This window comes from Labrus bergylta, chromosome 6, assembly GCF_963930695.1.
Source record: "Labrus bergylta chromosome 6, fLabBer1.1, whole genome shotgun sequence".
NCBI lineage: Eukaryota > Metazoa > Chordata > Actinopteri > Labriformes > Labridae > Labrus > Labrus bergylta.
In genome coordinates this window covers 123,331-150,000 of record NC_089200.1, presented here as the reverse complement: position 1 = coordinate 150,000, position 26,670 = coordinate 123,331, and the positions used below count along the sequence as shown (strand labels likewise).

Below are 26,670 nucleotides of genomic sequence, written 5' to 3'. Positions count from 1 at the left end.
CCAATCAGAGCGCAGCACACTAACTACAAACATGCTGAGAATCACCATAGCAACCAAACCATCACAACAAAAGGCAACAACACTCGTTCAGGAAATATACAACCAGTGACAGCTCCAAAATGGCCACCATCACGTCCACACGCCTCCCCAAAACAGGAAACACTGCCTCAAGCCACACCCCTCTGAGGAGGCGTGGTCTGTGCAGAAAACTGTTTGTGGGGGTGTGAAGGGGGTGGAGCTTCACAGCACTTTCCTGGCTTGTTGCATGTTTGTGCTTTAGAGTGAGTCTTTAATTGATCTCTGCTCGGTCACATGACCAACACTCTGAGTTACCATGGAAACTGTCCTACTTCCTGTTGAGTGGCTCCACAATGACGACAGTGGCCTCTCTAATGGAGGTGAAGTTTGGTGAATTGCTGAGTGGCAACCTCCGCTGTGAAAAAAAAGTAATTTAATGTGCAAGTGAAAAAATTGCAGTTCCTTGAGTGTCCACTAGTTTGCTTCAAAAGCCTCTGAAGTCCCATTAACGTCCATTCTAAAAAGCCTGTTTTTACAGCAGAGATGAACATGTTTACAGCCTGGTTCAAAAAACCAAATAGGTGTGATTAGCTCATGTCTGGATGGACACACACTGTACGGGGGGTGAATGTTTTGATGACTCATCAGTTTTGATTTGATGAAGGATAAGAGTTATTCACAATTTAGTATAATAAGGGAGCAGCTGATTTGAAAGACAGGTAGGTGCATTGAAGCTGTTGGCCACAGGGCTTAAGGCCCCCCTCAGCTCTTCCTGTTTCCAGGCTGAAAAAGTATAAGTCTAAGTAGCCATTTCCAAAATGGCGACCGCCATCACTGGGCATCATGACTCCTCTTCAGGAACCGATGGGTGACGTCACTGAGCGTCCAAACAGAGGATAGAATAGTTCAACTGTTGGTTTGTGCCTGGGTGGCTATTTTGATCCAGAAGTGACCATATATGGACAGGAAGGTGAAACATAGGGTCACCTTTATGGTTGCCATGGTAGCAAACTTAAACTTCACCCCACTGTACGTTTTCTTTGACTCTTTATGAACCTTTTTGTTTGTTTTCTGTTTTTTCAATGTTGTGTATAATTTGTGAGCTAAATGTCTCTGTGTCGCCCTCTGGTGGCTTTAAGATGAAACTGTCCCCAGTGATGAGCCATTGTCTGACCTCCCTGATGAATACTTTAGCTCCGCCCCTTCACCAGGTGAAGCAACAGGAAGCACGTTAACACCTCCTCTGTGCTGTGACTGAGCAGTTAGAAAATAAGGCTTTTATTTTGAAAGGTAAGAAACTAATCCTTGTATCTGCGGCCCTGCAGACTCTTGTAATAGTTCTCCTGCTCGCTCTGGTTACGGATCTCCCGGTCCAACAGAACCAGCGCTGTCTTGCGTCTCATGGCCATCTCCCTGCGCTGAGCTTCCGCAGACATCTCCACCTGGGAGGCAGTCTCATGGTCGACGGCCGCACGTGGAGAGGCGGATCTGTGAGGCCGGAAGCTGCTGCCGCGGGCGGAGGAGTCTCCCCGAGTCATGCTGTTGAGGTCATATGTGTCACGTGGGTCGCCCCCATTGGGCGCCCCAGACCACTCCCATGGATTACCATTACCTGCGAGGGGAGGGGCTTGAGGAGGGTCTGTAGCCTGAACAACAGGATGGTGGGGGGCGTGAGCATCCACTGTGATGATCCCTGCCCCCTCCCGCGGTGGGTCAGAGTGAGGCCGGTAGTGTGGGGGGTCGATTGTGGAGGTGGTCTCAGAGGAGGAGGAGGGCAGAAGACCCTGCTGCTTCGACATGGCAATGACCTGCATGAGGCGTGGCTGGTTAGAGGTGCTACGTGCTGACCCCTCTCCACTGGTCTTCTCTCGGATGGCGAGCCACTTGGCTCGAGTCAAAGCGCTTTTTGGGGAAACGGAAGGGGGTCCAGCTTCAGGGATCTGTGGCGGTCTGGGAGTAGCCACAGCTTTAGCGCCCCCTGGAGGTGGGGTGGGGTTTCGACTAGAGGGTGCCCTCCCAGACTGCAAGGGGTGCTGATAGACGTGGACCTGTGACCCGCCCTCGTCTGTCCCCACAGAATCCGCCTCAGAGCCGTCCTCGCTTGCCTCCCGCTCTGCCTCGTCACGGATGCTCAGACCCCTCATCTCCATCGACTTCTGTTTCCACTCTGACACCAGCTGCTGAGACCGCATCGGGTCCACAGGGACCTGGACTGCCTTCAGACGCCGCTGCACCGGCTGCACCGGCTGCACTGGCTGCACTGGCTGCACCGGCTGCACCAGCTGCAGGGGGTCATCAGGTCCAGGGTTGGCTCCCTGCACCCCGTTAGCATTCATGCTAGCTCTGGGTAGCGTATTGCTGAAGGTTAGCATGGTCTCCTTTCCCATGGGACTGCGGGGGGCCAGCAGCTCCACATCCACGCTGGCTCTCTTCAGGCTCCCCATGGAGTCCTTCTCTCTCTGCAGGGGACCCAGGGGCCCCAGGGGACCCAGGCCCTCCAGCCGGTCCAAGGGTACTGGAGCTGCTGCAATCTCATCGTTGCTCTCCGAGGCGGAGGCGGGGCCTTTGTTGTAGACGGACTCATGGCCTCTCTCTGTTAGTGCTCGAAGAGGGTCCTCCTTTGGGGGCGGGGCAGGCGGGGTTAAAGTGATGTCATCAGAGGACTTGAAGTTGGCGACGGCATGAAAAGCCTGAAGAAGAAATAAGTCATTGAACATGTGGGTGCTGCTGAAGTGTGGCGTGTTGAACATGTGGGTGCTGCTGAAGCGTGGCGTGTTGAACATGTGGGTGCTGCTGAAGCGTGTTGAACATGTGGTTGCTGCTGAAGCGTGTCGAACATGTGGGTGCTGCTGAAGCGTGGCGTGTTGAACATGTGGGTGCTGCTGAAGCGTGTTGAACATGTGGGTGCTGCTGAAGCGTGTTGAACATGTGGTTGCTGCTGAAGCGTGTCGAACATGTGGGTGCTGCTGAAGCGTGGCGTGTTGAACATGTGGGTGCTGCTGAAGCGTGTTGAACATGTGGGTGCTGCTGAAGCGTGTTGAACATGTGGTTGCTGCTGAAGCGTGTCGAACATGTGGGTGCTGCTGAAGCGTGGCGTGTTGAACATGTGGGTGCTGCTGAAGCGTGTCGAACATGTGGGTGCTGCTGAAGCGTGGCGTGTTGAACATGTGGGTGCTGCTGAAGTGTGTTGAACATGTGGGTGCTGCTGAAATGTGTTGAACATGTGGGTGCTGCTGAAGTGTGTTGAACATGTGGGTGCTGCTGAAGCATGTCGAACATGTGGGTGCTGCTGAAGCGTGGCGTGTTGAACATGTGGGTGCTGCTGAAGTGTGTTGAACATGTGGGCGCTGCTGAAGCGTGTTGAACATGTGGGTGCTGCTGAAGTGTGTTGAACATGTGGGCGCTGCTGAAGTGTGTTGAACATGTGGGCGCTGCTGAAGTGTGTTGAACATGTGGGTGCTGCTGAAGTGTGTTGAACATGTGGGCGCTGCTGAAGTGTGTCGAACATGTGGGTGCTGCTGAAGCGTGTCGAACATGTGGGTGCTGCTGAAGTGTGTTGAACATGTGGGTGCGCTGAAGTGTGTTGAACATGTGGGTGCTGCTGAAGCGTGGCGTGTTGAACATGTGGGTGCTGCTGAAATGTGTTGAACATGTGGGCGCTGCTGACGCGTGGCGTGTTGAACATGTGGGTGCTACTGAAGTGTGTTGAACATGTGGGTGCTGCTGAAGTGTGTTGAACATGTGGGTGCTGCTGAAATGTGTTGAACATGTGGGTGCTGCTGAAATGTGTTGAACATGTGGGTGCTGCTGAAATGTGTTGAACATGTGGGTGCTGCTGAAGTGTGTTGAACATGTGGGTGCTGCTGAAGTGTGTTGAACATGTGGGTGCTGCTGAAGTGTGTTGAACATGTGGGTGCTGCTGAAGTGTGTTGAACATGTGGGTGCTGCTGAAGCGTGTCGAACATGTGGGTGCTGCTGAAGCGTGGCGTGTTGAACATGTGGTTGCTGCTGAAGCGTGTCGAACATGTGGGTGCTGCTGAAGCGTGGCGTGTTGAACATGTGGGTGCTGCTGAAGTGTGTTGAACATGTGGGCGCTGCTGAAGCGTGTTGAACATGTGGGTGCTGCTGAAGTGTGTCGAACATGTGGGTGCTGCTGAAATGTGTCGAACATGTGGGTGCTGCTGAAGTGTGTTGAACATGTGGGTGCTGCTGAAACGTGTTGAACATGTGGGTGCTGCTGAAATGTGTTGAACATGTGGGTGCTGCTGAAACGTGTTGAACATGTGGGTGCTGCTGAAGCGTGTTGAACATGTGGGTGCTGCTGAAACGTTTTGAACATGTGGGTGCTGCTGAAGCGTGTCGAACATGTGGGTGCTGCTGAAGTGTGTCGAACATGTGGGTGCTGCTGAAATGTGGCGTGTTGAACATGTGGGTGCTACTGAAGCGTGGCGTGTTGAACATGTGGGTGCTGCTGAAGCGTGGCGTGTTGAACATGTGGGTGCTGCTGAAGCGTGTTGAACATGTGGTTGCTGCTGAAGCGTGTTGAACATGTGGGTGCTGCTGAAGCGTGGCGTGTTGAACATGTGGGTGCTGCTGAAGCGTGTCGAACATGTGGGTGCTGCTGAAGCGTGTTGAACATGTGGGTGCTGCTGAAGCGTGGCGTGTTGAACATGTGGGTGCTGCTGAAGTGTGTCGAACATGTGGGTGCTGCTGAAGCGTGGCGTGTTGAACATGTGGGTGCTGCTGAAACGTGTTGAACATGTGGGTGCTGCTGAAACGTGTTGAACATGTGGGTGCTGCTGAAGCGTGTTGAACATGTGGGTGCTGCTGAAGTGTGTTGAACATGTGGGTGCTGCTGAAACGTGTTGAACATGTGGGTGCTGCTGAAGCGTGTTGAACATGTGGGTGCTGCTGAAACGTGTTGAACATGTGGGTGCTGCTGAAGCGTGTCGAACATGTGGGTGCTGCTGAAGTGTGTCGAACATGTGGGTGCTGCTGAAATGTGGCGTGTTGAACATGTGGGTGCTACTGAAGCGTGGCGTGTTGAACATGTGGGTGCTGCTGAAGCGTGGCGTGTTGAACATGTGGGTGCTGCTGAAGCGTGTTGAACATGTGGTTGCTGCTGAAGCGTGTTGAACATGTGGGTGCTGCTGAAGCGTGACGTGTTGAACATGTGGTTGCTGCTGAAGCGTGTCGAACATGTGGGTGCTGCTGAAGCGTGGCGTGTTGAACATGTGGGCGCTGCTGAAGCGTGTTGAACATGTGGGTGCTGCTGAAGTGTGTCGAACATGTGGGTGCTGCTGAAATGTGTCGAACATGTGGGTGCTGCTGAAGCATGTTGAACATGTGGGTGCTGCTGAAGCGTGTTGAACATGTGGGTGCTGCTGAAGTGTGTTGAACATGTGGGTGCTGCTGAAGTGTGTCGAACATGTGGGTGCTGCTGAAATGTGTCGAACATGTGGGTGCTGCTGAAGTGTGTTGAACGTGTGGGTGCTGCTGAAACGTGTTGAACATGTGGGCGCTGCTGAAATGTGGCGTGTTGAACATGTGGGTGCTACTGAAGCGTGGCGTGTTGAACATGTGGGTGCTGCTGAAGCGTGGCGTGTTGAACATGTGGGTGCTGCTGAAGCGTGTTGAACATGTGGTTGCTGCTGAAGCGTGTTGAACATGTGGGTGCTGCTGAAGCGTGGCGTGTTGAACATGTGGGTGCTGCTGAAGCGTGTTGAACATGTGGGCGCTGCTGAAGCGTGGCGTGTTGAACATGTGGGTGCTGCTGAAGTGTGTTGAACATGTGGGTGCTGCTGAAGCGTGTTGAACATGTGGGTGCTGCTGAAGCGTGTCGAACATGTGGGTGCTGCTGAAGCGTGTTGAACATGTGGGTGCTGCTGAAGCGTGGCGTGTTGAACATGTGGGTGCTGCTGAAGCGTGTTGAACATGTGGGCGCTGCTGAAGCGTGTTGAACATGTGGGTGCTGCTGAAGCGTGTTGAACATGTGGGTGCTGCTGAAGCGTGTTGAACATGTGGGTGCTGCTGAAGCGTGTTGAACATGTGGGTGCTGCTGAAATGTGTTGAACATGTGGGTGCTGCTGAAATGTGTTGAACATGTGGGCGCTGCTGAAGCGTGTTGAACATGTGGGCGCTGCTGAAGCGTGTCGAACATGTGGGTGCTGCTGAAGCGTGGCGTGTTGAACATGTGGGTGCTGCTGAAGCGTGTCGAACATGTGGGTGCTGCTGAAGTGTGTCGAACATGTGGGTGCTGCTGAAATGTGACGTGTTGAACATGTGGGTGCTACTGAAGCGTGGCGTGTTGAACATGTGGGTGCTGCTGAAGCGTGGCGTGTTGAACATGTGGGTGCTGCTGAAGCGTGTTGAACATGTGGTTGCTGCTGAAGCGTGTTGAACATGTGGGTGCTGCTGAAGCGTGGCGTGTTGAACATGTGGGTGCTGCTGAAGCGTGTCGAACATGTGGGTGCTGCTGAAGCGTGGCGTGTTGAACATGTGGGTGCTGCTGAAGTGTGTCGAACATGTGGGTGCTGCTGAAGCGTGGCGTGTTGAACATGTGGGTGCTGCTGAAGTGTGTTGAACATGTGGGTGCTGCTGAAATGTGTTGAACATGTGGGTGCTGCTGAAGCATGTTGAACATGTGGGTGCTGCTGAAGCGTGGCGTGTTGAACATGTGGGTGCTGCTGAAATGTGTTGAACATGTGGGTGCTGCTGAAGTGTGTTGAACATGTGGGTGCTGCTGAAGCATGTTGAACATGTGGGTGCTGCTGAAGCGTGGCGTGTTGAACATGTGGGTGCTGCTGAAGTGTGTTGAACATGTGGGTGCTGCTGAAATGTGTTGAACATGTGGGTGCTGCTGAAGCATGTTGAACATGTGGGTGCTGCTGAAGCGTGGCGTGTTGAACATGTGGGTGCTGCTGAAGTGTGTTGAACATGTGGGTGCTGCTGAAATGTGTTGAACATGTGGGTGCTGCTGAAGCATGTTGAACATGTGGGTGCTGCTGAAGCGTGGCGTGTTGAACATGTGGGTGCTGCTGAAGCGTGTTGAACATGTGGGTGCTGCTGAAGCGTGTCGAACATGTGGGTGCTGCTGAAGCGTGGCGTGTTGAACATGTGGGCGCTGCTGAAGTGTGTTGAACATGTGGGTGCTGCTGAAGCGTGGCGTGTTGAACATGTGGGTGCTGCTGAAATTTGTTGAACATGTGGGCGCTGCTGACGTGTGTTGAACATGTGGGTGCTGCTGAAGTGTGTTGAACATGTGGGTGCTGCTGAAATGTGTTGAACATGTGGGTGCTGCTGAAGTGTGTTGAACATGTGGGCGCTGCTGACGCGTGGCGTGTTGAACATGTGGATGCTGCTTAAGTGTGTTGAACATGTGGGTGCTGCTGAAGTGTGTTGAACATGTGGGTGCTGCTGAAGTGTGTTGAACATGTGGGTGCTGCTGAAGCGTGTTGAACATGTGGGTGCTGCTGAAGCGTGGCGTGTTGAACATGTGGGTGCTGCTGAAGTGTGTCGAACATGTGGGTGCTGCTGAAGCGTGGCGTGTTGAACATGTGGGTGCTGCTGAAGTGTGTTGAACATGTGGGTGCTGCTGAAATGTGTTGAACATGTGGGTGCTGCTGAAGCGTGTTGAACATGTGGGTGCTGCTGAAGTGTGTTGAACATGTGGGCGCTGCTGAAGTGTGTTGAACATGTGGGTGCTGCTGAAGTGTGTTGAACATGTGGGTGCTGCTGAAATGTGTTGAACATGTGGGTGCTGCTGAAATGTGTCGAACATGTGGGCGCTGCTGAAATGTGTTGAACATGTGGGTGCTGCTGAAATGTGTTGAACATGTGGGTGCTGCTGAAATGTGTCGAACATGTGGGTGCTGCTGAAATGTGTTGAACATGTGGGTGCTGCTGAAGTGTGTTGAACATGTGGGCGCTGCTGACGTGTGTTGAACATGTGGGTGCTGCTGAAGTGTGTTGAACATGTGGGTGCTGCTGAAGTGTGTTGAACATGTGGGTGCTGCTGAAATGTGTTGAACATGTGGGTGCTGCTGAAGTGTGTTGAACATGTGGGCGCTGCTGAAGTGTGTTGAACATGTGGGTGCTGCTGAAATGTGTTGAACATGTGGGTGCTGCTGAAGTGTGTTGAACATGTGGGTGCTGCTGAAATGTGTTGAACATGTGGGTGCTGCTGAAGTGTGTTGAACATGTGGGTGCTGCTGAAGTGTGTTGAACATGTGGTTGCTGCTGAAGCGTGGCGTGTTGAACATGTGGGTGCTGCTGAAGTGTGTTGAACATGTGGGTGCTGCTGAAGTGTGGCGTGTTGAACATGTGGGTGCTGCTGAAGTGTGGCGTGTTGAACATGTGGGTGCTGCTGAAGTGTGTCGAACATGTGGGTGCTGCTGAAGCGTGGCGTGTTGAACATGTGGGTGCTGCTGAAGTGTGTTGAACATGTGGGTGCTGCTGAAGTGTGTCGAACATGTGGGTGCTGCTGAAGTGTGTTGAACATGTGGGTGCTGCTGAAGTGTGTTGAACATGTGGGTGCTGCTGAAACGTGTTGAACATGTGGGCGCTGCTGAAATGTGGCGTGTTGAACATGTGGGTGCTACTGAAGCGTGGCGTGTTGAACATGTGGGTGCTGCTGAAGTGTGTTGAACATGTGGGTGCTGCTGAAACGTGTTGAACATGTGGGTGCTGCTGAAGCGTGGCGTGTTGAACATGTGGGTGCTGCTGAAGCGTGGCGTGTTGAACATGTGGGTGCTGCTGAAGCGTGTTGAACATGTGGGTGCTGCTGAAGCGTGTTGAACATGTGGGTGCTGCTGAAGCGTGTTGAACATGTGGGTGCTGCTGAAGCGTGTTGAACATGTGGGTGCTGCTGAAGCGTGTTGAACATGTGGTTGCTGCTGAAGCGTGTTGAACATGTGGTTGCTGCTGAAGCGTGTTGAACATGTGGGTGCTGCTGAAGCGTGGTGTGTTGAACATGTGGGTGCTGCTGAAGCGTGGCGTGTTGAACATGTGGGTGCTGCTGAAGCGTGTTGAACATGTGGTTGCTGCTGAAGCGTGTTGAACATGTGGGTGCTGCTGAAGCGTGGCGTGTTGAACATGTGGGTGCTGCTGAAGCGTGTCGAACATGTGGGTGCTGCTGAAGCGTGGCGTGTTGAACATGTGGGTGCTGCTGAAGTGTGTCGAAAATGTGGGTGCTGCTGAAGCGTGGCGTGTTGAACATGTGGGTGCTGCTGAAGCGTGGCGTGTTGAACATGTGGGTGCTGCTGAAGCGTGGCGTGTTGAACATGTGGGTGCTGCTGAAGTGTGTTGAACATGTGGGTGCTGCTGAAATGTGTTGAACATGTGGGTGCTGCTGAAGTGTGTTGAACATGTGGGTGCTGCTGAAGCGTGTTGAACATGTGGGTGCTGCTGAAGCGTGTCGAACATGTGGGTGCTGCTGAAGCGTGTTGAACATGTGGGTGCTGCTGAAGCGTGGCGTGTTGAACATGTGGGTGCTGCTGAAGTGTGTTGAACATGTGGGTGCTGCTGAAGCGTGGCGTGTTGAACATGTGGGTGCTGCTGAAATGTGTTGAACATGTGGGCGCTGCTGACGTGTGTTGAACATGTGGGTGCTGCTGAAATGTGTTGAACATGTGGGTGCTGCTGAAGTGTGTTGAACATGTGGGCGCTGCTGACGCGTGGCGTGTTGAACATGTGGGTGCTGCTGAAATGTGTTGAACATGTGGGTGCTGCTGAAGTGTGTTGAACATGTGGGTGCTGCTGAAGTGTGTTGAACATGTGGGTGCTGCTGAAGCGTGTCGAACATGTGGGTGCTGCTGAAGCGTGGCGTGTTGAACATGTGGTTGCTGCTGAAGCGTGTCGAACATGTGGGTGCTGCTGAAGCGTGGCGTGTTGAACATGTGGGTGCTGCTGAAGTGTGTTGAACATGTGGGCGCTGCTGAAGCGTGTTGAACATGTGGGTGCTGCTGAAATGTGTCGAACATGTGGGTGCTGCTGAAATGTGTTGAACATGTGGGTGCTGCTGAAGTGTGTTGAACATGTGGGCGCTGCTGACGCGTGGCGTGTTGAACATGTGGGTGCTGCTGAAATGTGTTGAACATGTGGGTGCTGCTGAAGTGTGTTGAACATGTGGGTGCTGCTGAAGTGTGTTGAACATGTGGGTGCTGCTGAAGTGTGTTGAACATGTGGGTGCTGCTGAAACGTGTTGAACATGTGGGTGCTGCTGAAGTGTGTTGAACATGTGGGTGCTGCTGAAGTGTGTTGAACATGTGGGTGCTGCTGAAGTGTGTTGAACATGTGGGTGCTGCTGAAACGTGTTGAACATGTGGGCGCTGCTGAAATGTGGCGTGTTGAACATGTGGGTGCTACTGAAGCGTGGCGTGTTGAACATGTGGGTGCTGCTGAAGCGTGGCGTGTTGAACATGTGGGTGCTGCTGAAGCGTGGCGTGTTGAACATGTGGGTGCTGCTGAAGCGTGTTGAACATGTGGGTGCTGCTGAAGCGTGTTGAACATGTGGGTGCTGCTGAAGCGTGTTGAACATGTGGGTGCTGCTGAAGCGTGTTGAACATGTGGTTGCTGCTGAAGCGTGTTGAACATGTGGTTGCTGCTGAAGCGTGTTGAACATGTGGGTGCTGCTGAAGCGTGGTGTGTTGAACATGTGGGTGCTGCTGAAGCGTGGCGTGTTGAACATGTGGGTGCTGCTGAAGCGTGTTGAACATGTGGTTGCTGCTGAAGCGTGTTGAACATGTGGGTGCTGCTGAAGCGTGGCGTGTTGAACATGTGGGTGCTGCTGAAGCGTGTCGAACATGTGGGTGCTGCTGAAGCGTGGCGTGTTGAACATGTGGGTGCTGCTGAAGTGTGTCGAAAATGTGGGTGCTGCTGAAGCGTGGCGTGTTGAACATGTGGGTGCTGCTGAAGCGTGGCGTGTTGAACATGTGGGTGCTGCTGAAGCGTGGCGTGTTGAACATGTGGGTGCTGCTGAAGTGTGTTGAACATGTGGGTGCTGCTGAAATGTGTTGAACATGTGGGTGCTGCTGAAGTGTGTTGAACATGTGGGTGCTGCTGAAGCGTGTTGAACATGTGGGTGCTGCTGAAGCGTGTCGAACATGTGGGTGCTGCTGAAGCGTGTTGAACATGTGGGTGCTGCTGAAGCGTGGCGTGTTGAACATGTGGGTGCTGCTGAAGTGTGTTGAACATGTGGGTGCTGCTGAAGCGTGGCGTGTTGAACATGTGGGTGCTGCTGAAATGTGTTGAACATGTGGGCGCTGCTGACGTGTGTTGAACATGTGGGTGCTGCTGAAATGTGTTGAACATGTGGGCGCTGCTGACGCGTGGCGTGTTGAACATGTGGGTGCTGCTGAAATGTGTTGAACATGTGGGTGCTGCTGAAGCGTGTTGAACATGTGGGTGCTGCTGAAGTGTGTTGAACATGTGGGCGCTGCTGACGCGTGGCGTGTTGAACATGTGGGTGCTGCTGAAATGTGTTGAACATGTGGGTGCTGCTGAAATGTGTTGAACATGTGGGTGCTGCTGAAGTGTGTTGAACATGTGGGTGCTGCTGAAGCGTGTTGAACATGTGGGTGCTGCTGAAGCGTGTCGAACATGTGGGTGCTGCTGAAGCGTGTTGAACATGTGGGTGCTGCTGAAGTGTGTTGAACATGTGGGTGCTGCTGAAGTGTGTCGAACATGTGGGTGCTGCTGAAATGTGTCGAACATGTGGGTGCTGCTGAAGTGTGTTGAAGATGTGGGTGCTGCTGAAGTGTGTTGAACATGTGGGTGCTGCTGAAGTGTGTTGAACATGTGGGTGCTGCTGAAGTGTGTTGAACATGTGGGTGCTGCTGAAGCGTGTTGAACATGTGGGTGCTGCTGAAGCGTGGCGTGTTGAACATGTGGGTGCTGCTGAAGCGTGTCGAACATGTGGGTGCTGCTGAAGCGTGGCGTGTTGAACATGTGGGTGCTGCTGAAGTGTGTCGAACATGTGGGTGCTGCTGAAGCGTGGCGTGTAGAACATGTGGGTGCTGCTGAAGCGTGGCGTGTTGAACATGTGGGTGCTGCTGAAGCGTGGCGTGTTGAACATGTGGGTGCTGCTGAAGTGTGTTGAACATGTGGGTGCTGCTGAAATGTGTTGAACATGTGGGTGCTGCTGAAGTGTGTTGAACATGTGGGTGCTGCTGAAGCGTGTTGAACATGTGGGTGCTGCTGAAGCGTGTCGAACATGTGGGTGCTGCTGAAGCGTGTTGAACATGTGGGTGCTGCTGAAGCGTGGCGTGTTGAACATGTGGGTGCTGCTGAAGCGTGTCGAACATGTGGGTGCTGCTGAAGCGTGTTGAACATGTGGGTGCTGCTGAAGCGTGTTGAACATGTGGGTGCTGCTGAAGCGTGGCGTGTTGAACATGTGGGTGCTGCTGAAGCGTGTTGAACATGTGGGTGCTGCTGAAGCGTGTTGAACATGTGGGTGCTGCTGAAGCGTGTTGAACATGTGGGTGCTGCTGAAGCGTGGCGTGTTGAACATGTGGGTGCTGCTGAAGTGTGTTGAACATGTGGGCGCTGCTGAAGCGTGTTGAACATGTGGGTGCTGCTGAAGTGTGTTGAACATGTGGGTGCTGCTGAAGTGTGTCGAACATGTGGGTGCTGCTGAAGCGTGTTGAACATGTGGGTGCTGCTGAAGCGTGGCGTGTTGAACATGTGGGTGCTGCTGAAGTGTGTTGAACATGTGGGCGCTGCTGAAGCGTGTTGAACATGTGGGTGCTGCTGAAGTGTGTCGAACATGTGGGTGCTGCTGAAATGTGTCGAACATGTGGGTGCTGCTGAAGTGTGTTGAACATGTGGGTGCTGCTGAAACGTGTTGAACATGTGGGTGCTGCTGAAACGTGTTGAACATGTGGGTGCTGCTGAAACGTGTTGAACATGTGGGTGCTGCTGAAACGTGTTGAACATGTGGGTGCTGCTGAAGCGTGTTGAACATGTGGGTGCTGCTGAAGTGTGTTGAACATGTGGGCGCTGCTGAAGTGTGTTGAACATGTGGGTGCTGCTGAAGTGTGTTGAACATGTGGGTGCTGCTGAAGCGTGGCGTGTTGAACATGTGGGTGCTGCTGAAATGTGTTGAACATGTGGGCGCTGCTGACGTGTGTTGAACATGTGGGTGCTGCTGAAATGTGTTGAACATGTGGGTGCTGCTGAAGTGTGTTGAACATGTGGACGCTGCTGACGCGTGGCGTGTTGAACATGTGGGTGCTGCTGAAATGTGTTGAACATGTGGGTGCTGCTGAAGTGTGATGAACATGTGGGTGCTGCTGAAGTGTGTTGAACATGTGGGTGCTGCTGAAGTGTGTTGAACATGTGGGTGCTGCTGAAGCGTGGCGTGTTGAACATGTGGTTGCTGCTAAAGCGTGTCGAACATGTGGGTGCTGCTGAAGCGTGGCGTGTTGAACATGTGGGTGCTGCTGAAGCGTGGCGTGTTGAACATGTGGGTGCTGCTGAAGCGTGTCGAACATGTGGGTGCTGCTGAAGTGTGTTGAACATGTGGGTGCTGCTGAAATGTGTTGAACATGTGGGTGCTGCTGAAGCGTGGCGTGTTGAACATGTGGGTGCTGCTGAAGCGTGTCGAACATGTGGGTGCTGCTGAAGCGTGTTGAACATGTGGGTGCTGCTGAAGCGTAGCGTGTTGAACATGTGGGTGCTGCTGAAGTGTGTTGAACATGTGGGCGCTGCTGAAGCGTGTTGAACATGTGGGCGCTGCTGAAGCGTGTTGAACATGTGGGCGCTGCTGAAGCGTGTTGAACATGTGGGTGCTGCTGAAGCGTGTTGAACATGTGGGTGCTGCTGAAATGTGTTGAACATGTGGGTGCTGCTGAAATGTGTTGAACATGTGGGCGCTGCTGAAGCGTGTTGAACATGTGGGTGCTGCTGAAGCGTGTTGAACATGTGGGTGCTGCTGAAGCATGTCGAACATGTGGGTGCTGCTGAAATGTGTTGAACATGTGGGTGCTGCTGAAGTGTGTTGAACATGTGGGTGCTGCTGAAATGTGTTGAACATGTGGGTGCTGCTGAAGCGTGTTGAACATGTGGGTGCTGCTGAAGCATGTCGAACATGTGGGTGCTGCTGAAATGTGTTGAACATGTGGGTGCTGCTGAAGTGTGTTGAACATGTGGGCGCTGCTGAAGCGTGTTGAACATGTGGGTGCTGCTGAAGCGTGGCGTTTTGAACATGTGGGTGCTGCTGAAGTGTGTTGAACATGTGGGTGCTGCTGAAGTGTGTTGAACATGTGGGCGCTGCTGAAATGTGGCGTGTTGAACATGTGGGTGCTACTGAAGCGTGGCGTGTTGAACATGTGGGTGCTGCTGAAGCGTGGCGTGTTGAACATGTGGGTGCTGCTGAAGCGTGTTGAACATGTGGGTGCTGCTGAAGCGTGTTGAACATGTGGGTGCTGCTGAAGTGTGTTGAACATGTGGGTGCTGCTGAAGCGTGGCGTGTTGAACATGTGGGTGCTGCTGAAGTGTGTTGAACATGTGGGTGCTGCTGAAGCGTGTTGAACATGTGGGTGCTGCTGAAGTGTGTTGAACATGTGGGTGCTGCTGAAGCGTGTTGAACATGTGGGTGCTGCTGAAGCGTGGCGTGTTGAACATGTGGGTGCTGCTGAAGCATGTCGAACATGTGGGTGCTGCTGAAGCGTGTTGAACATGTGGGTGCTGCTGAAGCGTGTTGAACATGTGGGTGCTGCTGAAGCGTGTCGAACATGTGGGTGCTGCTGAAGTGTGTTGAACATGTGGGTGCTGCTGAAGTGTGTCGAACATGTGGGTGCTGCTGAAGCGTGTTGAACATGTGGGTGCTGCTGAAGCGTGTCGAACATGTGGGTGCTGCTGAAGCGTGTTGAACATGTGGGTGCTGCTGAAGCGTGTTGAACATGTGGGTGCTGCTGAAGCGTGTTGAACATGTGGGTGCTGCTGAAGTGTGTTGAACATGTGGGTGCTGCTGAAGCGTGTTGAACATGTGGGTGCTGCTGAAGCGTGTTGAACATGTGGGTGCTGCTGAAGTGTGTTGAACATGTGGGTGCTGCTGAAGCGTGTTGAACATGTGGGTGCTGCTGAAGCGTGTTGAACATGTGGGTGCTGCTGAAGTGTGTTGAACATGTGGGTGCTGCTGAAATGTGTCGAACATGTGGGTGCTGCTGAAATGTGTTGAACATGTGGGTGCTGCTGAAATGTGTTGAACATGTGGGTGCTGCTGAACTGTGTTGAACATGTGGGCGCTGCTGAAGCGTGGCGTGTTGAACATGTGGGTGCTGCTGAACTGTGTTGAACATGTGGGTGCTGCTGAAGCGTGGCGTGTTGAACATGTGGGTGCTGCTGAAATGTGTTGAACATGTGGGTGCTGCTGACGCGTGGCGTGTTGAACATGTGGGTGCTGCTGAAGTGTGTTGAACATGTGGGTGCTGCTGAAATGTGTTGAACATGTGGGTGCTGCTGAAGTGTGTTGAACATGTGGGTGCTGCTGAAATGTGTTGAACATGTGGGTGCTGCTGAAGTGTGTTGAACATGTGGGTGCTGCTGAAGTGTGTTGAACATGTGGGTGCTGCTGAAACGTGTTGAACATGTGGTTGCTGCTGAAGTGTGTTGAACATGTGGGCGCTGCTGAAGCGTGGCGTGTTGAACATGTGGGTGCTGCTGAAGCGTGTTGAACATGTGGGTGCTGCTGAAGTGTGTTGAACATGTGGGTGCTGCTGAAATGTGTCGAACATGTGGGTGCTGCTGAAATGTGTTGAACATGTGGGTGCTGCTGAAATGTGTTGAACATGTGGGTGCTGCTGAACTGTGTTGAACATGTGGGCGCTGCTGAAGCGTGGCGTGTTGAACATGTGGGTGCTGCTGAACTGTGTTGAACATGTGGGTGCTGCTGAAGCGTGGCGTGTTGAACATGTGGGTGCTGCTGAAATGTGTTGAACATGTGGGTGCTGCTGACGCGTGGCGTGTTGAACATGTGGGTGCTGCTGAAGTGTGTTGAACATGTGGGTGCTGCTGAAATGTGTTGAACATGTGGGTGCTGCTGAAGCGTGTCGGACATGTGGGTGCTGCTGAAGTGTGTTGAACATGTGGGTGCTGCTGAAGTGTGTTGAACATGTGGGTGCTGCTGAAGTGTGTTGAACATGTGGGTGCTGCTGAAGCGTGTTGAACATGTGGGTGCTGCTGAAGTGTGTTGAACACGTGGGTGCTGCTGAAATGTGTTGAACATGTGGGTGCTGCTGAAGTGTGTTGAACACGTGGGTGCTGCTGAAATGTGTTGAACATGTGAGTGCTGCTGAAGTGTGTTGAACATGTGGGTGATGCTGTTGTGTTTGTTGTCTTGTTGTTGTGTTTGTTGTCTTGTTGTTGTTTTTGTTGTCTTGTTGTTGTGTTTGTTGTCTTGTTGTTGTGTTTGTTGTCTTGTTGTTTTTGTTGTCTTGTTGTTGTGTTTGTTGTCTTGTTGTTGTGTTTGTTGTCTTGTTGTTGTTTTTGTTGTCTTGTTGTTGTGTTTGTTGTCTTGTTGTTGTGTTTGTTGTCTTGTTGTTTTTGTTGTCTTGTTGTTGTGTTTGTTGTCTTGTTGTTGTCTTTGTTGTCTTGTTGTTGTGTTTGTTGTCTTGTTGTTGTGTTTGTTGTCTTGTTGTTGTCTTTGTTGTCTTGTTGTGTTTGTTATCTTATTGTTGTGTTTGTTGTCTTGTTATTTTTGTTGTCTTGTTGTCTTGTTTTTGTGTTTGTTGTCTTGTTGTGTTTGTTGTCTTGTTGTTGTGTTTGTTGTCTTGTTGTTGTCTTGTTGTTGTGTTTGTTGTCATGTTGTTGTCTTTGTTGTCTTGTTGTTGTGTTTGTTGTCTTGTTGTTGTCTTTTTTGTCTTGTTGTTGTGTTTGTTGTCTTGTTGTTGTGTTTGTTGTCTTGTTGTGTTTGTTATCTTATTGTTGTGTTTGTTGTCTTGTTGTGTTTGTTGTCTTGTTGTTGTGTTTGTTGTCCTGTTGTTGTTTTTGTTGTCTTGTTGTTGTGTCTGTTGTCTTGTTGTTGTGTTTGTTGTCTTGTTGTCTTTGTTGTCTTGTTGTTGTGTTTGTTGCTCTCACCAGGTAAGCAGCAATGAAGGCTCCGATGAGGAAGCCCACGTACACGTCGATAGCGTGACTGCGGTGCTGTGTGATCTGAGTCAGACCTGTCAGCGCTGCAGCGATTGCGAACGCAAACACCAGGACGGGTTTGAGCAGCTTGGTGCTGTCAGAGATGGTGGAGTTAAAATACATCTGAAACACAGAATCAATCCATACAATCAGAGCTTAAAGGGTTAAATCCTTCTGAGTATACAAGACACTTTACATAATAACTTGTAAATATGAACAGTTTGTTGTTGTTTATACTTACAGACACATAAACAGCAGCAAAGGCCGACAGAGTTGCATGCTGGGAAGGAAAAGTTTTCCTGTAGAAGCCGAGGAGAGAGCAGAAACCAACTGATCAATGATCGACCATCTTCAGACACGTTAAGAGAACAGGAAGTAGCAGATGACTCACCTGGCGGCCATGATAGCGTGCTGATCATGACCTGAGCAGATGTCTCTGGTGATGTAGGCGTTCCTGTCGCACGAGAGGCCGACCAGCGTGTAGTTTGGTTTACAGACTGTAAGGAAGAAGGGGGCGTGGTAACCTGTAGACAGCTGGATGATGTCAGTGACCAGAGCGGTCGCACACAGGCCAAAAACGTGCACACCTGAGGAGAAAGACAGGTTTATATAAGCAACACCTAAGAGACAGACAGGTGAGAGACAGACAGGTGAGAGGCAGACAGGTGAGAGACAGACAGGTGAGAGGCAGACAGGTGAGAGACAGACAGACAGACACCACCAAGTGCAGGTGTTGTCACAGGTGTTGTTGCAGGTGTTAAATGCAGGTGTTGTTGCAGGTGTTGTTGCAGGTGTTGTTACAAGTGTTGTTGCAGGTGTTGTTGCAGGTGTTGTTACAGGTGATGTTGCAGGTGTTGTTACAGGTGTTGTTGCAGGTGTTAAATGCAGGTGTTGTTGCAGGTGTTGTTGCAGGTGTTGTTACAGGTGTTGTTGCAGGTGTTGTTGCAGGTGTTGTTGCAGGTGATGTTGCAGGTGTTGTTACAGGTGTTGTTGCAGGTGTTAAATGCAGGTGTTGTTGCAGGTGTTGTTGCAGGTGTTGTTGCAGGTGTTGTTACAGGTGTTAAATGCAGGTGTTGTTGCAGGTGTTGTTGCAGGTGTTGTTACAGGTGTTGTTGCAGGTGTTGTTACAAGTGTTAAATGCAGGTGTTGTTGCAGGTGTTAAATGCAGGTGTTTTTGCCGCTGTTGTTACAGGTGTTGTTACAGGTGTTAAATGCAGGTGTTGTTGCAGGTGTTAAATGCAGGTGTTCTTGTAGGTGTTGTTGCAGGTGTTGTTACAGGTGATGTTGCAGGTGTTGTTGCAGGTGTTGTTACAGGTGTTAAATGCAGGTGTTGTTGGAGGTGTTGTTGCAGGTGTTAAATGCAGGTGTTGTTGGAGGTGTTGTTGCAGGTGTTAAATGCAGGTGTTGTTGCAGGTGTTGTTGCAGGTGTTGTTGCAAGTGTTGTTGCAAGTGTTGTTGCAAGTGTTGTTGCAGGTGTTGTTACAGGTGTTAAATGCAGGTGTTGTTGGAGGTGTTGTTACAGGTGTTAAATACAGGTGTTATTGCAGATGTTGTTGCAGGTCTTGTTACAGGTGTTGTTGCAGGTGTTGTTACAGGTGTTGTTGCAGGTGTTGTTACAGGTGTTGTTGCAGGTGTTGTTACAAGTGTTAAATGCAGGTGTTGTTGCAGGTGTTGTTACAAGTGTTAAATGCAGGTGTTGTTGCAGGTGTTAAATGCAGGTGTTGTTGCAGGTGTTGTTACAGGTGTTGTTGCAGGTGTTGTTGCAAGTGTTGTTACAGGTGTTGTTGCAGGTGTTAAATGCAGGTGTTTTTGCCGCTGTTGTTACAGGTGTTGTTACAGGTGTTAAATGCAGGTGTTGTTGCAGGTGTTAAATGCAGGTGTTGTTGCAGGTGTTGTTGCAAGTGTTGTTACAGGTGTTGTTGCAGGTGTTGTTACAGGTGTTAAATGCAGGTGTTGTTGGAGGTGTTGTTACAGGTGTTAAATACAGGTTTTATTGCAGATGTTGTTGGAGGTGTTGTTACAGGTGTTGTTGCAGGTGTTAAATGCAGGTGTTGTTGCAGGTGTTGTTACAGGTGTTAAATGCAGGTGTTGTTGCAGGTGTTAAATGCAGGTGTTAAATGCAGGTGTTGTTGCAGGTGTTGTTGCAGGTGTTCTTACAGGTGTTGTTGCAGGTGTTGTTGCAGGTGTTAAATGCAGGCGTTGTTGCAGGTGTTGTTGCAGGTGTTGTTGCAGGTGTTGTTGCAGGTGTTGTTACAGGTGTTGTTGCAGGTGTTGTTGCAGGTGTTGTTACAGGTGTTGTTACAGGTGATGTTGCAGGTGTTGTTACAGGTGTTGTTGCAGGTGTTAAATGCAGGTGTTGTTGCAGGTGTTGTTGCAGGTGTTGTTACAGGTGTTAAATGCAGGTGTTGTTGCAGGTGTTGTTGCAGGTGTTGTTACAGGTGTTGTTGCAGGTGTTGTTACAAGTGTTAAATGCAGGTGTTGTTGCAGGTGTTAAATGCAGGTGTTTTTGCCGCTGTTGTTACAGGTGTTGTTGCAGGTGTTGTTACAGGTGATGTTGCAGGTGTTGTTGCAGGTGTTGTTGGAGGTGTTGTTGCAGGTGTTAAATGCAGGTGTTGTTGCAGGTGTTGTTGCAAGTGTTGCTACAGGTGTTGTTGCAGGTGTTGTTACAGGTGTTAAATGCAGGTGTTGTTGGAGGTGTTGTTACAGGTGTTAAATACAGGTGTTATTGCAGATGTTGTTGCAGGTCTTGTTACAGGTGTTGTTGCAGGTGTTGTTACAGGTGGTGTTGCAGGTGTTGTTACAAGTGTTAAATGCAGGTGTTGTTGCAGGTGTTGTTACAAGTGTTAAATGCAGGTGTTGTTGCAGGTGTTAAATGCAGGTGTTTTTGCCGCTGTTGTTACAGGTGTTGTTAAAGGTGTTAAATGCAGGTGTTGTTGCAGGTGTTAAATGCAGGTGTTGTTGCAGGTGTTGTTGCAAGTGTTGTTACAGGTGTTGTTGCAGGTGTTGTTACAGGTGTTAAATGCAGGTGTTGTTGGAGGTGTTGTTACAGGTGTTAAATACAGGTTTTATTGCAGATGTTGTTGGAGGTGTTGTTACAGGTGTTGTTGCAGGTGTTAAATGCAGGTGTTGTTGCAGGTGTTGTTACAGGTGTTAAATGCAGGTGTTGTTGCAGGTGTTGTTGCAGGTGTTCTTACAGGTGTTGTTGCAGGTGTTAAATGCAGGTGTTGTTGCAGGTGTTGCTGCAGGTGTTGTTGCAGGTGTTGTTACAGGTGTTGTTGCAGGTGTTGTTGCAGGTGTTGTTACAGGTGTTAAATGCAGGTGTTGTTGGAGGTGTTGTTACAGGTGTTAAATACAGGTTTTATTGCAGATGTTGTTGGAGGTGTTGTTACAGGTGTTGTTGCAGGTGTTAAATGCAGGTGTTGTTGCAGGTGTTGTTACAGGTGTTAAATGCAGGTGTTGTTGCAGGTGTTGTTGCAGGTGTTGTTGCAGGTGTTGTTGCAGGTGTTAAATGCAGGCGTTGTTGCAGGTGTTGTTGCAGGTGTTGTTGCAGGTGTTGTTACAGGTGTTGTTGCAGGTGTTGTTGCAGGTGTTGTTACAGGTGATGTTGCAGGTGTTGTTACAGGTGTTGTTGCAGGTGTTAAATGCAGGTGTTGTTGCAGGTGTTGTTGCAGATGTTGTTGCAGGTGTTGTTACAGGTGTTAAATGCAGGTGTTGTTGCAGGTGTTGTTACAGGTGTTGTTGCAGGTGTTGTTACAAGTGTTAAATGCAGGTGTTGTTGCAGGTGTTAAATGCAGGTGTTTTTGCCGCTGTTGTTACAGGTGTTAAATGCAGGCGTTGTTGCAGGCGTTGTTGCAGGTGTTGTTGCAGGTGTTAAATGCAGGCGTTGTTGCAGGTGTTGTTGCAGGTGTTGTTACAGGTGTTAAATGCAGGTGTTGTTGGAGGTGTTGTTGCAGGTGTTAAATGCAGGTGTTGTTGGAGGTGTTGTTGCAGGTGTTAAATGCAGGTGTTGTTGCAGGTGTTGTTGCAGGTGTTGTTGCAAGTGTTGTTGCAAGTGTTGTTGCAGGTGTTGTTACAGGTGTTAAATGCAGGTGTTGTTGGAGGTGTTGTTACAGGTGTTAAATACAGGTGTTATTGCAGATGTTGTTGCAGGTCTTGTTACAGGTGTTGTTGCAGGTGTTGTTACAGGTGGTGTTGCAGGTGTTGTTACAAGTGTTAAATGCAGGTGTTGTTGCAGGTGTTGTTACAAGTGTTAAATGCAGGTGTTGTTGCAGGTGTTAAATGCAGGTGTTTTTGCCGCTGTTGTTACAGGTGTTGTTAAAGGTGTTAAATGCAGGTGTTGTTGCAGGTGTTAAATGCAGGTGTTGTTGCAGGTGTTGTTGCAAGTGTTGTTACAGGTGTTGTTGCAGGTGTTGTTACAGGTGTTAAATGCAGGTGTTGTTGGAGGTGTTGTTACAGGTGTTAAATACAGGTTTTATTGCAGATGTTGTTGGAGGTGTTGTTACAGGTGTTGTTGCAGGTGTTAAATGCAGGTGTTGTTGCAGGTGTTGTTACAGGTGTTAAATGCAGGTGTTGTTGCAGGTGTTGTTGCAGGTGTTCTTACAGGTGTTGTTGCAGGTGTTAAATGCAGGTGTTGTTGCAGGTGTTGCTGCAGGTGTTGTTGCAGGTGTTGTTACAGGTGTTGTTGCAGGTGTTGTTGCAGGTGTTGTTACAGGTGTTAAATGCAGGTGTTGTTGGAGGTGTTGTTACAGGTGTTAAATACAGGTTTTATTGCAGATGTTGTTGGAGGTGTTGTTACAGGTGTTGTTGCAGGTGTTAAATGCAGGTGTTGTTGCAGGTGTTGTTACAGGTGTTAAATGCAGGTGTTGTTGCAGGTGTTGTTGCAGGTGTTGTTGCAGGTGTTGTTGCAGGTGTTAAATGCAGGCGTTGTTGCAGGTGTTGTTGCAGGTGTTGTTGCAGGTGTTGTTACAGGTGTTGTTGCAGGTGTTGTTGCAGGTGTTGTTACAGGTGATGTTGCAGGTGTTGTTACAGGTGTTGTTGCAGGTGTTAAATGCAGGTGTTGTTGCAGGTGTTGTTGCAGATGTTGTTGCAGGTGTTGTTACAGGTGTTAAATGCAGGTGTTGTTGCAGGTGTTGTTACAGGTGTTGTTGCAGGTGTTGTTACAAGTGTTAAATGCAGGTGTTGTTGCAGGTGTTAAATGCAGGTGTTTTTGCCGCTGTTGTTACAGGTGTTGTTGCAGGTGTTGTTGCAGGTGTTGTTGCAGGTGTTGTTGCAGGTGTTGTTGCAAGTGTTGTTGCAGGTCTTGTTACAGGTGTTGTTGCAGGTGTTGTTACAGGTGTTGTTGCAGGTGTTGTTACAAGTGTTAAATGCAGGTGTTGTTGCAGGTGTTGTTACAAGTGTTAAATGCAGGTGTTGTTGCAGGTGTTAAATGCAGGTGTTTTTGCCGCTGTTGTTACAGGTGTTGTTACAGGTGTTAAATGCAGGTGTTGTTGCAGGTGTTAAATGCAGGTGTTGTTGCAGGTGTTGTTGCAAGTGTTGTTACAGGTGTTGTTGCAGGTGTTGTTACAGGTGTTAAATGCAGGTGTTGTTGGAGGTGTTGTTACAGGTGTTAAATACAGGTTTTATTGCAGATGTTGTTGGAGGTGTTGTTACAGGTGTTGTTGCAGGTGTTAAATGCAGGTGTTGTTGCAGGTGTTGTTACAGGTGTTAAATGCAGGTGTTGTTGCAGGTGTTAAATGCAGGTGTTAAATGCAGGTGTTGTTGCAGGTGTTGTTGCAGGTGTTGTTGCAGGTGTTCTTACAGGTGTTGTTGCAGGTGTTGTTGCAGGTGTTAAATGCAGGCGTTGTTGCAGGTGTTGTTGCAGGTGTTGTTGCAGGTGTTGTTGCAGCTGTTGTTACAGGTGTTGTTGCAGGTGTTGTTACAGGTGATGTTGCAGGTGTTGTTACAGGTGTTGTTGCAGGTGTTAAATGCAGGTGTTGTTGCAGGTGTTGTTGCAGGTATTGTTACAGGTGTTAAATGCAGGTGTTGTTGCAGGTGTTGTTGCAGGTGTTGTTACAGGTGTTGTTGCAGGTGTTGTTACAAGTGTTAAATGCAGGTGTTGTTGCAGGTGTTAAATGCAGGTGTTTTTGCCGCTGTTGTTACAGGTGTTGTTGCAGGTGTTGTTACAGGTGATGTTGCAGGTGTTGTTGCAGGTGTTGTTGGAGGTGTTGTTGCAGGTGTTAAATGCAGGTGTTGTTGCAGGTGTTGTTGCAAGTGTTGCTACAGGTGTTGTTGCAGGTGTTGTTACAGGTGTTAAATGCAGGTGTTGTTGGAGGTGTTGTTACAGGTGTTAAATACAGGTGTTATTGCAGATGTTGTTGCAGGTGTTGTTGCAGGTGTTGTTACAGGTGTTGTTGCAGGTGTTGTTGCAGGTGTTGTTACAGGTGATGTTGCAGGTGTTGTTACAGGTGTTGTTGCAGGTGTTGTTACAGGTGTTGTTGCAGGTGTTGTTACAAGTGTTAAATGCAGGTGTTGTTGCAGGTGTTAAATGCAGGTGTTTTTGCCGCTGTTGTTACAGGTGTTAAATGCAGGCGTTGTTGCAGGTGTTGTTGCAGGTGTTAAATGCAGGCGTTGTTGCAGGTGTTGTTGCAGGTGTTGTTACAGGTGTTAAATGCAGGTGTTGTTGGAGGTGTTGTTGCAGGTGTTAAATGCAGGTGTTGTTGGAGGTGTTGTTGCAGGTGTTAAATGCAGGTGTTGTTGCAGGTGTTGTTGCAGGTGTTGTTGCAGGTGTTGTTGCAAGTGTTGTTGCAAGTGTTGTTGCAGGTGTTGTTACAGGTGTTAAATGCAGGTGTTGTTGGAGGTGTTGTTACAGGTGTTAAATACAGGTGTTATTGCAGATGTTGTTGCAGGTCTTGTTACAGGTGTTGTTGCAGGTGTTGTTACAGGTGGTGTTGCAGGTGTTGTTACAAGTGTTAAATGCAGGTGTTGTTGCAGGTGTTGTTACAAGTGTTAAATGCAGGTGTTGTTGCAGGTGTTAAATGCAGGTGTTTTTGCCGCTGTTGTTACAGGTGTTGTTAAAGGTGTTAAATGCAGGTGTTGTTGCAGGTGTTAAATGCAGGTGTTGTTGCAGGTGTTGTTGCAAGTGTTGTTACAGGTGTTGTTGCAGGTGTTGTTACAGGTGTTAAATGCAGGTGTTGTTGGAGGTGTTGTTACAGGTGTTAAATACAGGTTTTATTGCAGATGTTGTTGGAGGTGTTGTTACAGGTGTTGTTGCAGGTGTTAAATGCAGGTGTTGTTGCAGGTGTTGTTACAGGTGTTAAATGCAGGTGTTGTTGCAGGTGTTGTTGCAGGTGTTCTTACAGGTGTTGTTGCAGGTGTTAAATGCAGGTGTTGTTGCAGGTGTTGTTGCAGGTGTTGTTGCAGGTGTTGTTACAGGTGTTGTTGCAGGTGTTGTTGCAGGTGTTGTTACAGGTGTTAAATGCAGGTGTTGTTGGAGGTGTTGTTACAGGTGTTAAATACAGGTTTTATTGCAGATGTTGTTGGAGGTGTTGTTACAGGTGTTGTTGCAGGTGTTAAATGCAGGTGTTGTTGCAGGTGTTGTTACAGGTGTTAAATGCAGGTGTTGTTGCAGGTGTTGTTGCAGGTGTTGTTGCAGGTGTTGTTGCAGGTGTTAAATGCAGGCGTTGTTGCAGGTGTTGTTGCAGGTGTTGTTGCAGGTGTTGTTACAGGTGTTGTTGCAGGTGTTGTTGCAGGTGTTGTTACAGGTGATGTTGCAGGTGTTGTTACAGGTGTTGTTGCAGGTGTTAAATGCAGGTGTTGTTGCAGGTGTTGTTGCAGATGTTGTTGCAGGTGTTGTTACAGGTGTTAAATGCAGGTGTTGTTGCAGGTGTTGTTACAGGTGTTGTTGCAGGTGTTGTTACAAGTGTTAAATGCAGGTGTTGTTGCAGGTGTTAAATGCAGGTGTTTTTGCCGCTGTTGTTACAGGTGTTGTTGCAGGTGTTGTTGCAGGTGTTGTTGCAGGTGTTGTTGCAGGTGTTGTTGCAAGTGTTGTTGCAAGTGTTGTTGCAGGTCTTGTTACAGGTGTTGTTGCAGGTGTTGTTACAGGTGTTGTTGCAGGTGTTGTTACAAGTGTTAAATGCAGGTGTTGTTGCAGGTGTTGTTACAAGTGTTAAATGCAGGTGTTGTTGCAGGTGTTAAATGCAGGTGTTTTTGCCGCTGTTGTTACAGGTGTTGTTACAGGTGTTAAATGCAGGTGTTGTTGCAGGTGTTAAATGCAGGTGTTGTTGCAGGTGTTGTTGCAAGTGTTGTTACAGGTGTTGTTGCAGGTGTTGTTACAGGTGTTAAATGCAGGTGTTGTTGGAGGTGTTGTTACAGGTGTTAAATACAGGTTTTATTGCAGATGTTGTTGGAGGTGTTGTTACAGGTGTTGTTGCAGGTGTTAAATGCAGGTGTTGTTGCAGGTGTTGTTACAGGTGTTAAATGCAGGTGTTGTTGCAGGTGTTAAATGCAGGTGTTAAATGCAGGTGTTGTTGCAGGTGTTGTTGCAGGTGTTGTTGCAGGTGTTCTTACAGGTGTTGTTGCAGGTGTTGTTGCAGGTGTTAAATGCAGGCGTTGTTGCAGGTGTTGTTGCAGGTGTTGTTGCAGGTGTTGTTGCAGCTGTTGTTACAGGTGTTGTTGCAGGTGTTGTTACAGGTGATGTTGCAGGTGTTGTTACAGGTGTTGTTGCAGGTGTTAAATGCAGGTGTTGTTGCAGGTGTTGTTGCAGGTATTGTTACAGGTGTTAAATGCAGGTGTTGTTGCAGGTGTTGTTGCAGGTGTTGTTACAGGTGTTGTTGCAGGTGTTGTTACAAGTGTTAAATGCAGGTGTTGTTGCAGGTGTTAAATGCAGGTGTTTTTGCCGCTGTTGTTACAGGTGTTGTTGCAGGTGTTGTTACAGGTGATGTTGCAGGTGTTGTTGCAGGTGTTGTTGGAGGTGTTGTTGCAGGTGTTAAATGCAGGTGTTGTTGCAGGTGTTGTTGCAAGTGTTGCTACAGGTGTTGTTGCAGGTGTTGTTACAGGTGTTAAATGCAGGTGTTGTTGGAGGTGTTGTTACAGGTGTTAAATACAGGTGTTATTGCAGATGTTGTTGCAGGTCTTGTTACAGGTGTTGTTGCAGGTGTTGTTACAGGTGTTGTTGCAGGTGTTGTTACAAGTGTTAAATGCAGGTGTTGTTGCAGGTGTTGTTACAAGTGTTAAATGCAGGTGTTGTTGCAGGTGTTAAATGCAGGTGTTTTTGCCGCTGTTGTTACAGGTGTTGTTACAGGTGTTAAATGCAGGTGTTGTTGCAGGTGTTAAATGCAGGTGTTGTTGCAGGTGTTGTTGCAAGTGTTGTTACAGGTGTTGTTGCAGGTGTTGTTACAGGTGTTAAATGCAGGTGTTGTTGGAGGTGTTGTTACAGGTGTTAAATGCAGGTGTTGTTGCAGGTGTTAAATGCAGGTGTTGTTGCAGGTGTTGTTACAGGTGATGTTGCAGGTGTTGTTGCAGGTGTTGTTGGAGGTGTTGTTGCAGGTG

The 26,670-nt window shown here is 49.5% G+C and overlaps 1 protein-coding gene across 1 annotated transcript in view; it reads right to left on the bottom strand.

Moving 5' to 3' along the window:
• The window catches only part of plppr3b (phospholipid phosphatase related 3b), a 44,962-nt gene that overhangs the window by 486 nt on the left and 17,806 nt on the right, over positions 1-26,670 (bottom strand). Inside the window, exons 5-8 of the mRNA XM_065956365.1 lie at positions 17,537-17,732; positions 17,387-17,444; positions 17,095-17,268; positions 1-2,708 (exon numbers count right to left, since the gene is read on the bottom strand). The exon at positions 1-2,708 is cut by the window's left edge and continues 486 nt beyond it. Of these exons, the coding sequence (XP_065812437.1) occupies positions 1,317-2,708; positions 17,095-17,268; positions 17,387-17,444; positions 17,537-17,732 (1,820 nt within the window). The 3' untranslated portion in view covers positions 1-1,316. The remainder of the gene's footprint in view (positions 2,709-17,094; positions 17,269-17,386; positions 17,445-17,536; positions 17,733-26,670) is intronic.